Source organism: Lissotriton helveticus, chromosome 1_1, assembly GCF_964261635.1.
Source record: "Lissotriton helveticus chromosome 1_1, aLisHel1.1, whole genome shotgun sequence".
NCBI classification, from domain to species: Eukaryota; Metazoa; Chordata; class Amphibia; order Caudata; family Salamandridae; genus Lissotriton; species Lissotriton helveticus.
Genome location: NC_136057.1, coordinates 2,074,221,706 through 2,074,245,412, shown reverse-complemented (window position 1 = coordinate 2,074,245,412; position 23,707 = coordinate 2,074,221,706). Strand labels below are relative to the sequence as shown.

General features: G+C 44.9%; 1 protein-coding gene across 3 annotated transcripts in view; it reads left to right on the top strand.

The window, feature by feature from the left end:
* The window catches only part of LOC144755913 (calcium-activated chloride channel regulator 1-like), a 542,164-nt gene that overhangs the window by 48,721 nt on the left and 469,736 nt on the right, over positions 1-23,707 (top strand). For 2 of the 3 annotated variants that reach the window (XM_078645321.1, XM_078645313.1), the window contains exon 2: positions 7,092-7,351. In XM_078645321.1, the coding sequence (XP_078501447.1) occupies positions 7,199-7,351 (153 nt within the window). In that variant the 5' untranslated portion in view covers positions 7,092-7,198. Of the gene's footprint in view, positions 1-7,037; positions 7,352-23,707 lie in introns of those variants that run through there. The other variant, XM_078645302.1, reaches the window with a different exon arrangement.

Sequence of the window (23,707 nt, the reverse complement as noted above, 5' to 3'; positions counted from 1 at the left end):
AGTGGGCTAAAGAACGGTGATGGATCAAACCCAGATCTTTTGACTGGGTGTGAGTGTTTGATTGGTTCAGATGCTCCGTCCATCACCACCCCCTTTTGTACAGCTCTATTATCGGGCATCTCAACTGATAGTCATTAATGAATGACTAATTGGGTTGAAATGATCTGGCCTATCAGTTGGAACTCATTCGCTTGGGTCTAGATGCTTGGTGGTTATCAGGGGGTGATGGGTGGCCTTGCTATTTATGGGGTGGGACAAAACACTCATGCAGCTTACCCTACCTCTGAGCTGGACACTGGGTGCAGCACAAGGCCCAGCTTGAGGGCTTTTGAGGAATGGGACAGGATTGGGCTCACTACCCTCGGGGACATCTGGCACAGCAGACATTTCTCTGTTCCTTTCAATGCCTGCAACAACACTTCTCCTCAGCACATTTCCAATTTCACAAATACCTGCAGCTATGCAATGTCCTGTCCTACCACATGCAGTATTTCACCACCCTCCCTGAATTCCACCCTCAAGGTGCTTATGGGTCATCTTGGTAATGGGGTAATCTCCTGTATTTACCGTACGCTAATCATTAATGCCCCGGAGGAGTTCCTTATGCATAAGCAGAAGTAGATGGGGTGGGTATGCGCGACGCACGTGTGACACCTCAGACGATAGCCATCTCCTCCAGGCTGCGGCTAACCCAGCTGTACTACTTGCATGCCTCCCATCTCATGCAACTGCGCATGTGGAATGCAGGGGTACTCTCACAAACTGTATGCTTTCACTGCTCTTACCTGAATATGGACTTTTCCACATGGTCTGGTCCTCCCCCCGTCTGCAGGGCTTTTGGCATGAGATTGAGGTGACCCTTTTCTGAAAGGTGGACCTGTCACAGAGAGTTTGACTTCAGGGCAGAGAGTTGGCCTTCAGGGCATTTTGGAGGACTTGGGAGGTCCCCAAGGTGAACGGATTTTGGTGGGGGTAGCCTCCCTGGTTGCAAAGAGGGAAACTGCCCTTAGGTGGAAATCCCCTCTTGGCCCCACTATAGCTGAATGGAGGATGGATGTGGACTGGTGTGCCATGATGGAAAAACTGGTTTACCAGGGGCAGGGAAGTCTAATAATATCTGGGGGGAGTGGTGGGTGCACTTTGGACTTGAAGCTAATATGGGGTGAGGCTGCTCCCACATGCTGTCCTGTTGTTGATTTATGCGATAACCGTTCATTTATGTACTACTCCTGAAACAGTCTGTTTCTGCTTTCTGTTTGCAAAATAGGAGATAATAAAATTGTGTTATCAAAAAAAACATTCTAACATCTGGCGCCAATGTACAAATAGGGACCCTTCTTCCTAAGTCAGGGCAAGTGGGCTGCCCCCTTTCATAACCCCTGCTCAACCCTGTGGTAACGTAGCACGAGCAGTTAGGCCTATCTCAGAGGCCGTGGATGAAGCATTTAAGACCATGCAAAATATGGCAGTAACGACACCACAAAAGGACATAGCTCAAGTAGGTATAGAAAATTAGTATTTTTATCTAAGGTTTAACACAAGACTCTGAAAGCATTTTAACAAGCCACAATGCACGTAAATCAGTATGGACTTAAAAATGCAATAACGTATTCACCAGAACGTGGCACTGACTGAGTTCAAGGCCTGGGTCTATGCGATCCGTTGCGCACCATTTACCTGCCGGTGGAAGGGGTCACAGCACGCAGCTTCTCGAAGAAGTGGAGACGGTGACAGACGGACTCCCAACGACCAAAACTCTTGTCTGCAGTGGTCCGCAGCATGCACTCACAATGATTCGGGCACTCGGGGACAGGCGGGCTCTCAGCGGCAGCAGCACCGGCTGTGGCAGCCTGGGCAGGTGGTGGCAATTACTCTTATTATGCAGCTCCGTGGTGGGCTCACAGCAGTAGCATCTCTCTCTTAGCTGCGGCGGCCCACCGGGCGACTCATGATGATGCAAAGTTGGCAAAGGTGCGGGCACTCAGCCACAGCAGCACTCTCTTAGCTGCAGCAGCACACAGGACAAATCAAGATGATGCAAAGTTGGCAAAGGTGCGGCACTCAGCGGCAGCAGCTCTCTCTTAGCTGCGGCGGCCCACAGGACAAATCACGATGAAGCAAAGCTGGCAAAGGTGCGGGCACTCAGCGGAGGCACCTCTCTCTTAACTGCAGTGGCCCACAGGATAAAGGATAATCTCGACCAGGCTGGTACAACAGGGGGCACTCAGCAGCTACTGCTCTCTCTTAACTGTGGCGGCCCACACAGATTCAGCGAAGGTTCCGAAGGTTCAAATTAAGGCAGGCTCTCAGCGGCGGCAGCTCTTTCTTAGCTGCAGCGGCCCACACAGAGTTAACAAAGGTTACCAGTCCGCGTTCCTCGCAGTAAAACTAGAGGCTCTGGATTACTTGACGGAGGCCTCACCTGCAAGTAGAGTCCTTTGCACAGGAATTCAGATGGCTGAAGGGGTTAAGTCTAATGTCCTTGAGACTTTAGCAGGAGGCAATCTCAATTTAGGCTCTCCATTAGAAAAGTTTTTACTATTTTCTAACCTAAAGTAGATTTTTCATATTAATCTTTGTGATATTTTATCATGCAGAATTACTGAGTGGGGTTTTATCAAGTCTGGTAATATTGTATCCCAAATGCCAGGTGCAAAATTTCCACACCCTATGAGACCAATACACCAGAATGTGATTCCAACATGTCATCCCGTGTCGTAGGCGTGGAATTCCCCCGGCAACATTTATATTATTGGGTGCAGACATTTTAAAGATAGCAGTGTGAAGTATGAGCTGTAGCAGGGGTATCCATCCCTTTCTCAATGCACCTTTATATGACCAGGTCCATACCTGAGTGGAAATCACATTTCATGGATGTACCCTAAACAAAAAAGGGAGCAGAAGAGAAAGAATACAGTATACGTTGTCTTCAGGTTACTGGGAGCCCAAGCATGGAACCTGCTCCAGGTAACGCTCAGAACTGTAACTGACCTGGCTGTCTTTAAGAAACTACTCAAAACCTGATCATTCTGCAGCTAGGGGTGCTTTTGGTTAGTTAGATCGAGACTATTAGCGCCTGGACGCTCTTGTTGAGTAGCTGTGTGCTCCATAAATGTGCTAAGTCATTCATTCATCTGTCAGACTTGGTAAAATTCTCTAATAAGTGGGTCAGCAGTATCACAGGTTGTAGAGGTCACCTGTAACATATACTAGTACATAGCCATATGGCATTTCCATACATAGAATTTGTAATTTGGTGGGCTACTGGTATTATATGATTGTGCAACTCTTTCAGAAAAATTATGGATGAGACACGTTTGCCTCAAAATCCATAATCTTCTGCATAAATTGCAGATTTTACAAGCAAAATTTGGTTTCTAGATTACAGCATGTAGAATTTTTTTTTAGCTAACATAATAATAAATTCAAACTTGATGTATAGAGAAAGAGTTTAAAGGACACCATCAACACAAGTTATACTGTCAAATTACAGTGATTTAAATTGCATAATTTTCTATTTGGGGTTTTATTAAGAATATGTTGATGTTTGATCAAGTGCTTTAGTAGCTTTCCCCAATTAATTGAAGATGTGTTAAAAGAAGAATAATGATACATTATCAGTTTCTTGTTAGTCTGGTCCCTTTTTCTGTCCGTCAGTTATAGTTGATAGCATCTTAAAATAAAGCTGATGACACAATAGTTTAGCTCAATAAACATTGTGAATTAAAATAAATAAGCAATACTAGCACTCTGACAATTTTACTAATTATTATGTTAGTAATCCAGGGTACTCTGTTGCAAATATGATGGAGTACCCTGCTCACCAAACCTCAGTCCACACGCATCACGTGTAGAGACGGGGCATCCTTAGGTTTTATGTCAACGGAGCCCCCATTCACTCTGTCGATTGTAAATTTCCTCCGATAGCCAGACAGAGTAGTCCCATTGGAGGAAGGACATTACACCCTAATTAGGTTGGACGATGTATTATCTTTTTACCTGTCCGACATCGCCAGGAAAAACTTGGCAATGAGGTATATAAAAAAATATGACCCCTATCCCTCGGTGAAAACTCCCAAGGTATGGAGAGGCATTTTCTTTTTTTCTGAAACAAGCTTCCACTTCAAGGAGCTTGTTTCTCAAAAGCAAAACCTTTTGAAAAGTTTAGTGAATGGACATCGAAATCAATGACAATCGTCCACCAAACATTTGGACTTTGAAAGGATCATCTTTAATGGCAGTTCTGTTCAATGTACAGAGTTGACCACTGGGCTGACGATCATCTCTAAATATGACAGATGGTAGTCCATCAGTAGTTTCGCTCGACTATCCTGAAAGACAGAGTGCCATCCGTCAATTGCTAAATCAACCCCATCCTTTTGCGATTGATTTAAAGTTATCGTGACCAAAACCAAAAACTGCAGTATTACACACTTCAAAGAACATTGGAATAAAAATTAATTCTTGAATTGATCATATCAATGAATAGTGTGAATTCCCTTGGGAAAAGAAGCAGGTCTATGGAAATATAGTGAAATTACATTTAGAATTATGTGTGTTCATGGCAGAGACATTGGGCATAGGAGAAACTTCTGAACTAGCTACTGTGGACAAACAGAGAGTTCTGGGGAAAGCATCTGTAGATCAGAAACTTCAATTGCAATTTGTGGGCTCATTTCTCTATGCACTTGTTTTATCTCACCAGCTTCTGTGGTTTGGTACTTTTAAACAGTTATTTTCATTTTTATTGAACTCTGTGATTTAATCCTGCAATTAATATCTTCTATAGAAAGCAGTGAACAGTGTTCAAGAATTGCAAGAGGGGCATGCTTTACTCAAAGAGGCAATAGAAGGGCCGGGGTAGCTAGTGGGGAAAACCATACAAACAAACATGGTAACCACAAGTTCATGCATAGTCATAGAAGGTTCTATTTTACTTCAGGGGAATAAGATGTAAGATATTTGTACATAAATTCAAATGGGCTAACTGAATGTTTTGAAGCAGGTGTATTTATTTTACAAGATAGCTGTCACAGGTCTTATACATTTCAAGAAAATTGCATTTGAGAATTTGAAGATACTGAATTCAAGACATGATGCAGCAGGTCACTTTTGAAAACTCTGGTCCATATTCTTGGAAAGATATCCTACCTAATATGTTTGGTAGGTGTCTTTGTTTTATCCAAGAATGTAATGGCGGTCTACTCAATCTTATGGTGGCTGTATGACCTGCATTGAGGGACATCCAGCCTGGACTGCTTGAGGAATATTAAGCTTATCTGCAAGAGAGACATCCAGCTCAGGATGTGAGAGGCATATCTAGTCCAGGATGGAAGAGGTTTCTTAGGCCACACTGGTTTCATCTGTAACCTGTGTGATGTGTTTTCCATCCCTTTTCTCATGTTATGTACCTTTGCTATGGGCTATTTAGGACCTATGTCCATTCTTACCTTTAGAGATAAGGCAATCTCACATGTTATGCTATGATTTTTCTGGTTTAAAGAGAGTGTGGTTTAGATAGGTGACTTTGTTTTCTATTTGTCTGCGATATAAAACTTTGTATATGCAAATAAAATACGTTAAATAAAAGATATTACTGTTATTAGGTAATTTCTTTTCAAAATACCAACGTGCTACAATTCGTTGTAACAGAACTTTAAATCATGGCAAGTAATTAAATCCCAAATTACCTTCATTATAATTTCCGGTGGTCCGGAAATCGTTGGTCCTATGGATGCTGTCTGTGGCATTGAGTAGCAATGAAGGTGCAGTCACTGAGACCTTTACGGCTGACGGTCATTGGTAACTGACAGTGATGGAGATTCGTTTTCTGTTCGGGTATGTTAAGTGCACTGCCATAGAACCAATGGAAACAGGAGGTACATTGCAATACTGCCATCATGTATATAGGCATTCACTGTGAATTGTCAAAATGGCATAGATGGTACATAATATTAAAAATGCTTTACCCAACTCCTTTCCATGCACCAAGGAGAAACAAAATCGAAGGACTCAGTACTTCTTCATTTGGACAACCTCGGAGTTTAACCCTCTCCCTCCCAGCATGCAAACCACTACAGACCTGTACCTACGGGGGAGTTAAGTCACAACTTTCATACTCTTCATACTCTTACCAGACTCCTGCCCACTTCCCCACACTATCTGAACTCAAGATGCTACCTCATCCCTACAGCCTCACCTTCGTTTTGTTCTGTACATTCCACTGCGCATGCTCTCCTACATGCCAATGTCTACACCTGTCAGAAGAGAGCATCAATTGTACGGTTACTCCTTGTCAACATGGAAACCATTTTCCAGTCCTGCGCTTTTCTTTTACAGCTAATTTGTTCTGGGAACAATAGTTTTTAGTAATTTCTGGTGGACCAATAAACCTGAAATAATGGCTTTCAAAAGGAAAGCACAGCAATGGAACATTATGTCTCTCATTCAATGGCCTTATCTTTCTACCTGAATCCATATACATTCAAATTTGACAAAGTAATGGGCCATAGCAGTTACTAAAAACCAAGGCAACAGCAAAGAAAATATAATATTTCGAATATATTGAATTAGGTAAATTATTGAGGCGTCTCTATCCCTATAATCCTGTCAAGTTAATGAGTGAACTACCCATCATGATAAGGGAGACTTGTGACGATGCTCTTCCTATATGGCGCTCAGTGACTACTGATTACCTGAAAGCATGTCGATTGAATTTACCACATGTAAGTGATGCTGAATGGAACAAGTGCTTTAAACGCCATAAAAAATACAAAGCAGATGCGTGTTTCCCTGCATTCAGTTTTCATCGTGCAGTTGCTGTTTGCTGGTTCACCTATTATAGTTTATCTGAAAAGTGCAATTAGCAATTATTCAATATTCACAGAATAAAAAACTGTTTGTTATAAATAAATACAACTAGATATGATATTGAATCAGAGCAGATGAGAGCATAGATTAATCCCATATTATCAATACATATATACATTCACTACCGCTGCAGGTTAATTTTTAACTAGTCAGCTTGGCAAGAGTTTATCAGTTCTGTGCACCAGAAAATTGTTGCCATGCCATAAGGAGCCGATTCAAAGTCCTGCGTCAAGCTGCCCTTTTGTTCGAGTTTAGGCGGAAGAAGAGGCATGTGTAGGATGTCAGATCAGCGCCCATCCTAACTGTAGCCAAGCTGCAAAGCCCCGCCATGCAGTGCTGGAAGAGCCTAGCTCTGCTCTGGGCATGGCTGTCCTCGGTGCAGACCTCTGGGGTGTGGCTGAACGGCTCTGGCTACGAAGACCTGCTTATCGGAATTCACCCGGCAGTGCCCGAGAATTATTCTATCATAGAAAACATCAAGGTAACGGCAAAAATGCAACAACTGTTACGCACAGGTGTAGCTTCAGGGAGGGGGTTCGGGGTGTTAGCCCCCTCTAATAAATGTATCTTCTGATAAATAGTTGGGTATGGGTGCTTTCAGTCGGGTTTTGTGAGATGCCGTCGGATTTCAGCAGGAATGTTTGTATACAAGCAGGCAAAAAACACATACTCTCACTCTCTGTTTTGAAAGTCCTCAAAAATGTTGATTATTTTACAAAATATTGTGTTTTCTCTCTTAGTGCTCCTACCAAACTGCATTCTTCATCCTTTCCAATGCTCCCTAGGCCCCTCTCATGCACCATACATGTCATATAATGGATTTAAACATTATATGCTGGCCTGATTGTAGGAAAAGTTTTGGCTCACACCCCCTTATCTTACAGACCAAGCAACGCTACGGGGGATAGTCTTTTCACAGTTTCCACAGTATCTAGTGTATTCTTGAAAGCAGGCCTTAAAGTAGGGTATTTAAAGGGGGTGTGGCCTTTACATTTAGAAGTGTGGCTTAAACATGTAAACTACATTTCTCTGATTTCCATAGTGTGCCTCCCAGCTGGTATTTTGGTTCCTCTCTGAGCTTTCTATTATTGAGCCAGATATATAATGCAACTGACATACATCTAAAAGCAGCCTGGGCTATTGGCCCTGTCAATGGTCCTTAGCTCTTTAAGATAAATGAGTTTCAACGATTTCGTTATAAAAATATTGAAAATGTTTAAATTCTGAAATTATGAGACTGTGAATTAACGTGAGTGTTTCTCGGTCACTTAGGCTATGTTCACTGTATGTTAGGCATGTATACCATTTTTCTCTCCACATCTTATCCACCTGCATATTTTACACTTCATCTCTTTCCTCTTGAGTACCTTCTTTTTGCTCTCACCTGAATGCACTTCCTTGCATGTCCTTCACTTCCCCACCATCAAATAAACAACACACGCAGTCACTTGTAAGCATTGCATGGTCTTTGTATTTTCAATTATTTTGCCAACTGTTTACCTCCTTCATACACATTTGCATAAAATCAAAATTGCAACATGAAGAGGTGACCATTGCTTTGTGTGGTCTGCAGAGAGGACAAGGATTAGATGACCACGTATTCTTACATTTTTTTTGACACACTGACAGCCTAAGACTTCAGGCCTCTTAGTCGTGGCCCCTAACAAACACCTGGAGGGTGCTCACGGCGTGCTATACAAGAGCAATATGCTGCACAAAAAAATACAGGAATACAACATTTAGAAACAGCTTACACTTTTACGGAATGCAGGATTAAGTAAAACATGTGAAATATAAAAAGAAACTAAATTGTGGGCATATATAAATATAAATATATAAATCACCTGCACTCCTGAGGCGGAAAGCCGGGAGGGTTATTTTAAAAATTGAATGTCACTTACTTTGTGTATTTTTAACCTCACTGCACTTCGCTACTGAATCAGGACATAGCTTGGTCCTAATTCTCCCGCGCAGCTGACTGCAAGCTGACGCGGACTCGAGGGAAAGATTATCATTTCCTGACGCCATTACCGGCGACCCTGCGAAGCCATGCCCCCTCTGAGGCCACGCCCCCCGCTCGCGCTATAAACAGACGCTGACTGCCAGCGCCCACCAGAAATCACCTGCACTCCTGAGGCGGAAAGCCGGGAGGGTTATTTTAAAAATTTTATGTCACTTACTTTGTGTATTTTTAACCTCACTGCACTTCGCTACTGAATCAGGACATAGCTTGGTCCTAATTCTCCCACGCAGCTGACTGCAAGCTGACGCGGACTCGAGGGAAAGATTATCATTTCCTGACGCCATTACCGGTGACCCTGCGAAGCCACGCCCCCTCTGAGGCCACGCCCCCCGCTCGCGCTATAAACAGACGCTGACTGCCAGTGCCCACCAGAAATCACCTCCACTCCTGAGGCGGAAAGCCGGGAGGGTTATTTTAAAAATTGAATGTCACTTACTTTGTGTATTTTTAACCTCACTGCACTTCGCTACTGAATCAGGACATAGCTTGGTCCTAATTCTCCCGCGCAGCTGACTGCAAGCTGACACGGACTCGAGGGAAAGATTATCATTTCCTGACGCCATTACTGGTGACCCTGTGAAGCCACGCCCCCTCTGAGGCCACGCCCCCCGCTCGCGCTATAAACAGACGCTGACTGCCAGCGCCCACCAGAAATCACCTGCACTCCTGAGGCGGAAAGCCGGGAGGGTTATTTTAAAAATTGAATGTCACTTACTTTGTGTATTTTTAACCTCACTGCACTTCGCTACTGAATCAGGACATAGCTTGGTCCTAATTCTCCCGCGCAGCTGACTGCAAGCTGACGCGGACTCGAGGGAAAGATTATCATTTCCTGACGCCATTATCGGCGACCCTGCGATGCCACGCCCCCTCTGAGGCCACGGCCATCTCTCCCCCACCCTCCTATTAAAACATGTGCGTACCACGGACGCGCAGCGGACGGGCGCAGCGGGCGCGCCGTCAGCGCGCCGAAGGCGCGCCTAAGGCAAGCCCGTCTGGGCCCGTCCGGGCCCGGCCGGACCCAAGCCCAGGGACGCTGCTGGATTCACCTTACAACCGATTGGTGTACACGAGTGATATGCTCGAGGCTCTTCACCCGGAAAAAAATCCGGAGTGTCGCTATATCCACGGTGAAGGTAAACCCTTTCTCAACTGTACACGCTGTAACCCAGTTATTCAGCCCCCGGGTAAGCCTGGACTACAGATAGGCCTTCTCAACTGCCGATCCCTCCCAAAGCATGCGCATGAAACCAACTTGCTGATACAGGATCATGGTCTGGATGTACTGTTCCTCTCAGAAACCTGGCTCTCTGCTAGCTCAGATTCTGACATTGTCATTGCCCTTCCCCCAGGCTATCTTATTCAAACTCTGCACAGACCCAGAGGGAGAGGAGGGGGTTTGGCAATAATCTACAAAGAACACCTTGTCTGTAGAATCAGCAACGCCAACATTGAAGATTGCGAAAGCTGCCATTTTGCCATTCAAACCTCCCCGGTACATTCCCTTTCGGGATTGTTGATCTACCGCCCTCCGGGTACTCCAGGGAAATTCCTTAATGCTTTCACTGACATGGTGTCACAATTAGCCTCCTCCGCCCCTAACTTCCTCATCGTGGGCGATCTCAATCTGCACTTCACAGACCCCACAGATATGACAGTATCCGACCTCCTCCTGGACCTTATGTCATTTAACATCCGGCTGGTCAATAACGAACCCACCCACGACAAGGGACACCTCTTGGACCCCGTCCTTACTAACATCGCCGGTATTACCACCTGTCCCCCCTTCCTCTTCCATGGACAGATCACTTTCTAGTCCCTATCTCCTGGGATTTACCCACAGTACCCCTTCAAACCGCCAAAATTAAGGTTACCGACAGACGTTGGCACAAGCTTGTACCAGCTGAATGGGCCACCATTCTTTCAGATTCTATCCCTGCCCTCTCCACCGATCCTGTCACTGCCGATGAACAGTTCAACTCCTGGGTCACATCTTCTTTAGACAAACTCCTCCCTAAAACCACCACTCTCAAACATACCAAACGAGTGACCCCTGCGCCTTGGTACACCCCAGAGCTGAAGTCTCTGTGACAAGAATGCAAGAGAACAGAACGCTCATGGAGGAGGGATACGACTAAGTCTAATGTAAAGAAGGACGCCTACCTCACCTCTTTACAAACTTATAAGACTGCCCTACGCAACACAAAAAGCATATTCTTTCAAGAAAGAATAGAAAATTCTGCAAGCTCCAGCAAAGAATCTTTTGTTATCTTAAAAGAACTCCTTAAGGTTCCAGACCCCGGACCGAGAAATCCACCAGACCCCAAGGCAGATGAGGAAAAATGCCATCAATTAGCTAGTTTTTTTCAAAGAGAAGATCCAGAAAATCCTCGACTCAATTCCAATCACAAATTCGAGTGAGAATAAAGAGATCCTCAACACTCCTACCTCCCCCTGTTTATCTTCTTGGGGACAAGTGACCGCCGAAGAGGTCGAAAGCATGCTAAATATCATCAAAAGCGGATCTCCCAGGGACCCTGCCCCGCTACGTATCCTTAAGAAAGTAGCACCAATTATCGTTCCTCCCCTTACCCATCTTATCAACGCCTCATTGCAACAGGGAGTCGTCCCCTCTAGTTGGAAGGCGGTAGTCGCCAAGGCGCTATTAAAGAAACCATCCTTGGATCCTGTGGATCTGGTCAACTACAGGCCAATCTCTCTTCTCCCTGGGACTAGCAAGATTGCGGAAAAACTGGTGAATAGGAAACTATCACAATTTCTGGAAACTAATAATCGACTAAATAGCTCACAGACAGGTTTCCGCCCAGGGCAGGGCACCGACATCGCCCTCCTTGCGGCGGTGGAGGAGGCCAGAGCACTTTTAGACGCGGGAGGATCAGTGGCAGTGATCCTCCTCGACCTGAGTGCGGCCTTCGACACCGTCAATCACCAGCTCCTTATCCATCGGCTGAGGAGGGCCGGTGTGGAAGGTACCGCACTGTCTTGGCTTTCGTCTTTTCTGGGCCAACGCTCCTTTCAGATCTGGGAGAATAACACCTGCTCCTCCGAAACACCCCTCCAATGTGGCGTACCTCAGGGCTCCTCTCTGAGCCCTACACTATTCAATATCTATATGTCCCCATTGGAGGAGGTTGTCAACCCGTTCGGAGTGAGGATCGTCAGCTACGCTGATGACACCCAATTAGTGGTGGCCTTATCTCACCCAAGTCAACAACCTGCAGACTTATACAACTGTCTGACGCAGATACAAGGCTGGATGAATAGCTCAGCTTTAAAACTGAACGGCTCAAAGACTGACATTCTCCTCCTTGGTCGGAAAGGGCTCTCCCTCCCACAGAACATCTGGCCAACCTGCCTGGGCCCCCCCCCCAGACCCGAAACCCGAGGTAAAAAGCCTGGGTGTGTGGCTCGAAACCGATCTGTCATTTACCACACAAGCAAAAAAAGTAGCCGGGACCTGCTTTGGGCTTCTCAAATCAATGAGAAAGATTTTGCCCCTACTTCCTCCCACCTCTCAAAAACTGTTAATCCAAGGCCTGATACTATCTAGGCTAGATTACAGCAACTCCATCTACCTAGGCGCTCCTGAGGCAACTTTGAACAAGTTACAAAGGATCCAAAACGCCGCTGCCCGAACCCTCACTAATACTCCTGCCAGAGCTTCGGCCAAACCAGCCTTGAAGCTTCTCCATTGGCTCCCTGTGAGAGAGCGAGTGAAGTTTAAAGCCCTTTGTCTCGCCCATAAACTGCTTCAAAACAAAGGCCCCCCTATTTTAAGAAAATTCATCAGACCATACAAAGCCCCAAGATCCCTCCGATCTGATCAGGAGTGTCTTATCATCATCCCCAGAGTCAAGAAGGCACGTTCGGGTGGGAGGCGCTTCTCGGTCCACACCGCACGCCTTTGGAACGCTCTTCCCCGCGACCTTAGAACAGAATCAAATTATTTACGTTTCAGGAAGAGGTTAAAAACCCATCTTTTCCCCTAATTATCCTGACTTCCCTAATCTGTCCTCCCCCCTCCTCCCCTCGCTGCCCCCTCTGACTCACAGGTGCATGGATCTTAGCGCTGGGATACCTACGGGTGACTACGCGCTCTATACATTTTTTTAATAATAATAATAATATTACCTTAAAGTATTTAACTTTCATTTTTCAGAAATCGATCAGTATTTCGGTCCGTAATGTTAAGGAAATACATATAGGGCCTGAATAGGGACCTGTTTCAATGTGTATTTTTAACTACTACCAGGCCTGAGACGCGGACAGGCCCGGCTCACTTAAAGCTCTCATTGTAAGCACTACTGTCTCAGTGCTTAATGAATGCAAAATCTCTTTCCAAAGATACTGATTACTGTATAGGGTCCTATCATATGAAATGAGCACTGCAAGGGCTTAAATAGTTGACGACCCTGAGTACCACTATTTTACTGCTGCATATAGTGATAAACAGTGGCTTCTGTAAGGAACTTTAACAGCACGTGCTCCTTTTGACTGGAAATGTAGCAGCATCTATTGTCATATCTAAAGTGGATAGCAGAGCATAGCACAATAACATATGCAAAGTAACATGTCAATACAGTTAAGAGTCAACACAGAACCAGGACAACAACCATTGTATATTTAGATATCATTACATTGCTATAATGCAGCACAAAACACAATACATCAAAACAAAAAGTCGCACAACAATAATGCACAAACAGTGCTGTCACCCATTGTTAGACCTGGTACCATTGGCGTGAGTCTCCCTTCCATTGTTTGCTGTTTTTAATCTGTTTGCTGGTTTTAGATTTGGGCACTGTGTCACTGATATTCAGTGCAACAGTGCAAGTGCTCCTTATGTTAAATTGAAGTATTGATTAATGACTCCATGATTGGCTTATTTGATTTACTTGTCAGACATTAGTATAGTGCACCATGTGTGCCCATGACCTGTAAATCAAATGCTGCAGGTGGGCTTGCAGCACTGATTGTGCCACCTACGGAAGCAGCCTGTAACTTGTAAATCAGACCTGCCATTGTAGAGCCTGTGTGTAGTCTGGTACTGCCATGTCGACTTGGTAAGTGCACTCACTTACCAGTCCCTAAACCTTCCCTTTTCTACATATCAGACACCCCTAAGGTAGGCCCAAGGGCAGGGTGCATTATATGTAAGAGGTAGGACATGCCCTGATGTGTGTGGCATGACCTGATAGTGAATTACGGCCTACTTCGTTTTTCACTATTGCACGGCTACCTGTCCCCATAGGCCATAACGGGTAGTTTGATTATAACATCTTATAATCCTAACTGACACAGGGAACATGGTAGCACATTGAGTTTAGTATGCCTGAACTCAGAATGATAACGTACATCTTTTAGTGAAGTTAGTTTTAACATTCAGTGTTTGAAAATACCACTTTTAGAAAGTAGGTATTTTCTTGCCTAACCATCCAGCCTGCCACTGCTAGGTTGTATATTGCATGTCTGGTTTGTGAATTACAGGGGCTGGGGAGACTCCAGGAGACAGGGTGAGTCAGAACAGGGTTGAATAGATATATCTGCCTGTAGAGTGGAGGGGTGGGCGGAGTAGCACCTGGGCCAGAATAGGGCTGTGCCTGCCTTCCACAATGCTGGCTCCACGTCCTGTGGTGTGTCTGAGGAACCTGGCCCACACTGACAAAGGAAGAAGTTGTAACCTGGCAGAATGCACCCAGAACTGGTTTGAACTAGGTACAGGGCCCTCTACCCTCAGAGGACAAAGGATTTACTGGTATAAATAGTGGGGCCCAGACCCCAGAATTTTAGATCACTTCTGGGAAAACAAGACAAACCTTTGCCAAGGAGAAGAACCAAGGAAGCTGCAGGACTTTGGACAGCCCCTCTGCCAGTGTGCTGTTTGCTGGGTTGGCCTGCAGTGGTTTCTTCATTGCCAAGGAAAGGCGAAGGAACTTTTAAGGAACTTTCATCATCTAGCAGAATATTTCTCCAAGGGCTTGAATTTGAGCTTGCCTCCTGCCTGAAGTCTCAGGGATACAAGACTTCACCCCTTCTGCTTGCCTGCATCTGGAACTTAATGTTCTAGTTGCTACAGAAGGAAATTGCAACATCGATGTCAGCGAGCGACATCGTAACCTGCCATAAGCCGTGAGCCCTGCTCTGACTTGCGACGTAGGCCTGATGCCTGCTGCTGTGATGCATCGACTCCGAAGCCGACATAATCGCGCAGCCAATCCTCGACGTGGGTTGTCAAGAATCCATCAACATTGTGACAAAGTACGGAACCGTGTTTTTTTCGCCATTGTGACGTCACCTCCTTTCCGGTAAGGCACAGACACCTCACCTACTTTGCGCAAGCATCAAGGACCTGACACATCACCTCCCCCGAAGCAAGGAATCGACGCCGCATAGCGACAACAACACTGCATCTCCCCGACGCCGTAAGCTGTCTTTGTTTTCACTTTTCCAAGGTACTGTTCTTTGTGGGTCTGTTTTGACTTAGAGCCTGATGCCGCGCACCTCGCGGTCAGCACCATACTTTGGGATTTCTTTGGCCTCGACGTCGAGATAACTCCAGTTGGGGTTATCTGTCGCTAAAGACTGCTTTTATGTGAATAACCTATTTTTGAGCTGTTTCCACCATCTTGAAGTATTATTTGCGATTACAGTAGTGTGGAATACTTATTTTTATAAAACCTGTGTGGTGTCCATCTGCAGTATTGTCACTGTATTACTGTATGTGTTCACAAATGCTTTACACACTGCCTCTGAGATAAGCCTGTATGCTCGTGCCAAGCTACCAAGGGGGTGAGCAGGGGTTATCCAGGAGTGTAATCCCCTTTCTCTGACTAGAAGCAAGAGTCCCTATTTGGACAAAGGTACCTACCTCTGCCAACTAGAGAACCCCAGTTCTAACACCCATTATCACCTTTAGAAACTTACTGTCGTAATACTTTACAAAAGGTACCAAAAGGCACCAAGCTCTGCCTAAACTCATCACCAAAAGCATGAAATAGCGCAAATGAAAAATGATACCACATGTGTTTTACTATAAGTAAATCGCTTTGAATCTGCACTACTGTAGATATTCTAATACTTATGCTAGGGCTTATCACCATCAATTGCACTTCTGTAGGTGTGTTTTTATAATTATTATGCAGAATCAAGTACATTGTGATTAGTAATGTTAAACGTGATAGTGATGTAAGGACAGTTAATAATCTCAAGAAAGATATGTAGGTGATACACATTGGACATTTTAAAATCATAATTCCCCTCTAATTCCCTTGTTCCCGCTTTTTCACCCCTCCCTAAGTATTGCTCCCTTCCTTCATCTGTGTATCTCATTTTCTCTTTTTAACTCTTTATTCTCTCTACTTTCTCATTTTTTCTCTAGTATTACTTTCTTTTTCTCTTGCCCTTTTCTCAGCCCCCTTCACCGTTTCCTCTCTCTTTCTCCTTTTCTTTCCTTCTCTGTCAATTTCTCTCCCTCCAACACCTGCTCTCCCCCTTTCTTTCTTGCATACTCCTTCCCTTTTACTCTTACTCAGTGCTCTCACCCTGCCACTCTATGAACATTTGTGTTTGACTGCTCCTTCTCACTTTTTTCTCCCTTCATTTTTATTCACAGGTCTCTCTATACCTCTTTCTTTCCCAATGCTTCTCACTTGCTCACTTCCTCAGTTGATTTATATTTAATTTGATGAGCACCTGGATATTTCCTAGATAGCTGTGCACAATATAGGTGTTATTTCTCTGTCTATCTCTGGCTATTCATCCATTTATACTGCTTTGTCGGGGTGGGAAATTGTTTATTGCTTGATGGGGGTGAAATGCCACTCAAGCAACAACCATAATCCTTGTCAGCGTGAACCACCAACGTTACTAAATCAACCTGTGCTTAATCCTCTGGTAACTTGGCACAAAAGCAGTCAGGCTTAACATAGAGAAAATGAGTAAAGTATTTATGCAGCCCACAAATAGTGATAAAATGTGAAAACACTACATATGAAAAATTCACACACCAATTTAGAAAAATAAGGTAAAAATTAATAAAATCTTGATTCCAGTGGCACAGTGAGCAAGGGATCCATTTGAAGTAACTCCATAAATATTTGCTGGTATTTAAAAATAAGTGCCACTGCCGAGCTCCGGAAAACACCAGAACAAATTAAGCGCTGCTTTTAGCCATCCTTCCGAGCAAAATACTGGGTGCATATATTTAAGGCTCTCTTCACCAAACATTTTGCAATGTGTAACTTTTTCAAATTCAGGTGACAATTTGACAATTTGACCAAACAAATTTCTATCAATTCAAATTTAGGTGGCAATTTGATAATTGGACCAACCAAATTTATATCACTTACATTTGGCAGACCTTAACCTGTGATAGTCTCCGAACCACTTACGTCAGAGCATTCTGGTTGATTTGTCCTACATTTGTAGATAGTCCTGAACCCACAGCTCTCTTAAGGCAATGGGTTATTATCCTTAAATTTCCCTTTGATGAGCACTCGACTCAACTGATGCCTATTTCAACTTCTAAAATAGGCATCAGAAGGAAGCATTTCTCTGGCCATGCTCTGGTACAGAGGGTAATTAAAAGTCCAGTGGGTGGGCCCTCAAGCCCCGCCCCATCTCCTTCCCCTCTACAGACCTTATCTATTGGAAACTACTCATCTCCTCAGCAGGCAATTTCTTGGGGAAATGCTCTCACTGAAACGGCAGGAGCTCTTTTGCTGCATGACCTGCCATGTCATGCACTAACCACTCAGCAAGGATTTTATTTTAGGACAAGAATCCTAATGTGGTGGGTTATTTCTCAAAAATACAAAGGAAATAACCATAATATGCAGGCATTTTTATCCTAGTTGGTGGGGAAATGTTAACTGTTTCCTGCCTGTGACAGCCATGCCTAGCATGGTGGTCCTGGGTAGTGAAAATGAATATCAGAAGGCCAGGCCCGAATGGGCAGTCATTGTGGTGTTCATTGTCCCTGTGTAATAAGGGCCACCTATTACAAGTTTCCAATAGCAAAGCAAGCAGAGGATACGCCGACAGAAATAAGGTGATTCCCCAACTCTAAATGAGATGGGGAAATTTGAGTTTGTAGAAATGGGACATCTGATATTTGTTAATGGATAACCCATTCCGCCAACTTTAAAATTACCTCATTCCTAAAGACTTTTTAAATTTCACGCATTTGTAGGTGTGACCCTTGAAATCATAAAGCCAATTGAAGCTATTTCTCAATTAGCGTATTATTGTCCCAGACAAAATATATCCTATAAGCCACATTCTACAGCATGTCAGTAGAACTCAGACTTGCTAAAAAAAATCCATTAAAAGTCTGTGTGTTTGCCATTGCAAAACATTCTTCACTGTGACATTCAAAAGAAATCAATTGGGCGTTTACGTTTATATCCATGCATTCCAAATGATCCTGGTTTATGTCATGATTCATAAAAATTGTAATACATATTAACGCATCATCTTGATCAATTGTTGTGTGAGGAGTATTCTGATATTTAGAAAAGGATATGAAATCTGAGGACCAGAACCATTGATTCTCAAGCCATTTAATCGCCTTTCCCTAATTAGCTAAAAAGAGCTCTAATTACTTAATCGGAATCGGTCACCAGTGGAAGTCAAGATCAGCAACATTTTCTGTGACAGACTTTGGTAATGAAAACACTTGCGACTTTGTCCAGGTTATAAGCAGTCTAGGCTATTTGCCAAATTCAGCAGTAACATTAAGGGGCAGATTTATGTCAGACTTGCGCCACGTTTACGCCGCCGTTGCGTCACGCAATGGCGCAGGAACGTGGCGCATCCCTGCGACCTATTTACAACATGACGCATCTAGGCAGATGCGTCACGTTGTAAAGCCCTGCGCCACATGAAACCTGCATCAGGTTTCATGTGGGCGTTCTGTCGCAGGGTGGGCGTTCCCTCATAGGAAAGCCCCGTAAAACTGACGCAGTGAAATCTACAAGATTTCACTGAGTCAGTTTTACGACGCTGTTGGGTCAAATCCGTACGCCTGCTTGAAGCAGGCGTAAGGAGTGACGCACCACGTTATGTATGGGTGGCCTCTGTGCATTGCAGGAGTTGCGTCGCACTTGCGACGCTACTCCAGCAATGCGCCGCCCGTACACCACAAGATGCGTCACGCATCTGCCCTTCCTTGCACCATGGTGCGCCGCATTGTAAATGCGGCGCATCTGTGGTGCCGCAAGGAAGGAATTGCGTGACGCATCAGTTCTGGCGCATCCCTGCTGATTTGCAGAGATGCGCCAGAACTCATATATGTGCCCCTAAGTATTTGTTTCAAATTGCAATCAGTGTGGAATATGTCTAGAGCACCGTAGCTCACATATACATTTACTATGTGTTTATATGAAATGAAAAATTCCCCTCTTTCAATAAACTTTCCCAGTTGAAGTCTGAGCAGAGTTTCAGTCCTGAGTAGCAATACTATAGAGGAAAGTTGAGAAACCAGTTCTGTGCCCCCCATGGAGACACAAACCTCAGAGGTGACACCAATAGTACGTATGAGAGCTGGTAGTATACAGTATAAAGGGATATGTAGACTGCACACTTTAAGATTTAAACAAATGGCCAATCAACCTAATAATAACCTAATTGAAGGACTTGTCAGTGTCCAGCAGGACAGCTGTTGGCAGTATGTCTGGATTAACTATATGTAATAATGCTGTCAGCCTGCAAAGATATTATGATGTGGACCTGCCTAGTTCTATCTGCACACACATTCATCCTTCTTTTGCTTACCCAATGGACCCCAACTACTTGGTCTGGAGCGGTGTAGTCCCTTTACGGTCCTTGGTGCTCTCCGACTGAACACATTCATTGAATTGAATATAGCACATTAAAATAAAGCTAAAGTTTGAAACGTTTACTTAAAGAAGATAAGAGCAAAAATACATAAGCTGGACCATCAACCACTATAGCTTATAGTCACATAAATCATAAGAACAAAGAACTCATTAAGGTTCTATAGAAAATCTGCCACATATTTGCCTTCCAAAAGTGGGAAAAGTTAGGGCCATATTCTCAAGAACGTGTGATAACCATCGCAAAAGTAAATTAACGCAACATCCAACATCGCAGTCCATCGCAGGAAAATTACGCCGTGTTACCAAAGCATTCTCAATCAATCAATCAATCAATTCGTCCTTATTCGATCATGTTAAAAGATCATAAAAGCACATACAAATAAGTCAATACAATTATTTCAAATTTCTATCTTCAAAAAATACAAATATTTCATCACAATTCTAGGATAAAGACGAAAATACATAAGAAATGTTAAAAGGAAAGAATTCCATTTCATGTACATACTCAGTGTGCTTGAATAATAATTTTTACAGACTCGGTATCCTACAGACTATCCCTTTCCTCTTGCTAATGCAAGCCCACAGGAATGACGCAACCGAATAACAAACCAGAGGGTCAGGGAGTGTTTTTAAAAAATATAATGCTACTCGGCACTGCTTAAAATTAATTTTCTTTAGTATTGCTTTAAGGTGGACATTACTTTCCTTCTCGTATAGGCTGCAAAATAAAAATATATGCAATTCTGTTTGAGGTGATAGGTTGTCACAAAGGCACGCACTTAGGTCGGCGTGATTATATATTTTTTCCAGGTAACCTAACATCAGAGGAATTAAGTTGGTGCGAAACCTTATTAGTATAAATCTATGTTGCATCCCATGTACATTTACTAGATAAGGGAAACCTCCTCCGGTTAATGGTCGGTTGAGACCATATACCCGGGCTGCATATTTCTCTTTATGGTATTCATTACGTTTATACTTGGCCATCAACATAATCACTAACCCTGTGTTTGGGAACCTTCTTGCAAACTAGGGGATCTTTAAAAAGTTTGTGGAGACCGATGTCCCTTAGGGCTGACTCTACATAACTGAGCCACCTAGATCTCTTCCATTTGTCCATTGCTAGGCAGCACCTTAATATTGATTGATTCAGTGGAACTGTATCTCTCCTCTAGATTGAATGCATTCTCAACACAGCAATAGCATGTGATAGTCACCAGATAACGTATCAAATGTCCACATTAAAACTAACGCCACACCGCAAAAATACGAAACATGAACACAAAAAATACTGCGATGAGGCCAATCGCGGTACAAAAATCAGCAAAAACCATCGACAGGCCTGCAAATCCCACTGCTCTGGCGGGAAAATAATAATAATAATAATAACCTTGAATTTGTAAAGCGCACAGGTACCTTCGAAGTGGTTTCCCAGCACTGGGGGCCCTCAGGAAGATTAAATGAGCTATTGTCCAAAGTCACATGGTGCTGGGCTGACCTGCGGCCGGCGCCAGGGATCAAACCATGTACTCCGTGGTCTGGAGTCAGGCACCCTGGCCGCTGTGCCACACCTCTTCTGCACTAGGATGGAAGCAATGGTGGCATAAGGGGGGAGTCCTGCGCCACAGGAGGAGCTGGAGGAAACAGAGGCCACAGTCAACAGTGTGGAGACAGTGCAAGGAGTTGGGAGTCCGGACACAGGTCGATAGGACCTGACACAACAACAACAGGGTGAGTAACGACCAGGGACTGGGGGGACATGGGCACAATGGCACACATGCACAATGATGTGTAGCACACTGCACACCCACAATCACCTTGGATCATGTCCCTCATCCACGTGGCACACTGCAGCACACACACATAGCAAGAACAGCACATCCACATTGACGACAATGTGGTACAATGTGCAACCCCGAGACTGCAGAACAGAGGACACAACTGACTCTGCACACGTTCAGAAACAGGCCTCCTACATCTGACAGAGATGGAAACTGTGAAATGGAAATGTACGAGTAAAACCTCACATCCGTCATGTAGTCCAAATGTACACTGTCCCGCATCTAAGGCCTGCACCTCCAAAACAGTCACAATGTACATTGACATACAGTCTGCATGTAAACAAAAACAATGCTCCAACATACATGTCAACACAATGTCAACATGCATCTCCCATTCACATTGCAGAGGGACACACCACCTGCAGCAGAGCAGACCAGACAGCTCATCAGTGATGCCGGAGAGGACCACCACACCTTCAATCAATCAATCAATCAAGAACATTTATATAGTTCACAACTCACCCGGGAGGGTCTCAAGGCGCTGGGGGTGAGGAGTCCGTTACTGCTCGAAAAGACAGGTCTTGAGTTGCTTCCTGAAGGAGAGATGGTCCTGGGTCAGCCGTAGGCGGATCGTCACAAACTCCCTACAACAGCCCATGGACATCCCACGCAACTCACCACCAGGAACAGGGCAGCCAAGCTACTTAGGGGAGAACCCAGCCCCTGAAACGGACCACACAGCATGAAGCACCCGCAAGCACGGCAGGCCCACAACACTTCACCGACCCAAACATGGCACCCCAATGCCAGGTGTCAGAATGCCAAAAGGAGGTGGGCCAACAGGTGCCGGGTGTGGTCCAAACCCATGGAAGGCGAAATAGATCACATACAGGGACCACCTACACCCAGTAAAGGAGACCCACACTGCCATGGAGACACATGCAATTGCACATTTCCAATACAGAACCATGCTCAGGGGCACGCACATATCATTTACACACCCACAGTGGCTCTGCATACGACAGCCCAGTCCACTGCCCCTATGAATTGAGTGGGTGACGACAAAGCTACATTTCCAAGCACTAACCCGCTGCCTACGGTGACATGCCTGCATCTGCTGTACACGGCACAATGTAATGTCGTAGAGCCCAGGGCACTCATGCATACAACAAGACCACAGGGGCACACGCAAATATTATGTTGAACTGGCTACGGGCATGTGTGCCCGGCCCCTTTATTGGCAGTGCCACACGTACAGTGACGCCTGTGCTGGATCTGTGTGGGGTGAGTATGAGTCAGCCCGGATGGAGTGCTTGGTACAGGCAACAACTTGAATAGTGGACCCCAATGCAATAGAAAAAGACAACATCTGCATAACAGAGTCAACTGCTGAGCAACATGAAGGGAGCGGGAGCAAGTACAGAGGACACCCAACATATAAACAGAATTGTCCATAAGTTTCAGTGCGCTGAGGTTGGGGCACTAGAGCTGAGCGTGCTCATGTAAAGAAAATGTCTAGGATAGTGTCCCTCCTAGACATTCCTGATGCAGCTGCAGCTGCTGGGGGTCACACCTGCATCAGCTTCAAAATCGTCGTCCCAGATCTCCCACACTGCCTGAGGTGACATTGCTGCATGAGCTCTCCACAGCACATAACCAAAACATTAATGGAAGATGATTTGTGGTGCACTGAGTTAGTGGCACCTGGAGTGCTGAGCAGGGGATCAGGCATATGATGGCAACCACGACAGGTGTGTGCAACTCCATCAGTCTGCCAGTACCACAGTTTCGACTCTGGCAGATGGCAGTTGGAGGTGGTTCTGGCGATGGTGCTGTGTGCCTCCAGCGGTGATGCCACGTCTGGGCCGGTCGCGACTCAATTTGATGTGTGAGACCTGGTGTGCCGCATTTTAGGCCAGAGGCAGCAAACCGCGCAGGGCCACAGACACATAGATTGATGACCCCAAGACCATTGCTTCGGAGGCCATACAATATCTCAGAAGAAGGGGTCCAGGATCTGACCACCACAGAGTTAGTAGCCTCGGATGCACAGCGGCCGGCACAGGCACCCCGCCACCGGACGGTGACTTGCGGTCCACTGAGGTAGGGCCACACGGACTGAGCGGGTCCTTGTTGAGGTCGAAGGTGATTGTGGTGGAGGGTTGCAGGGGACA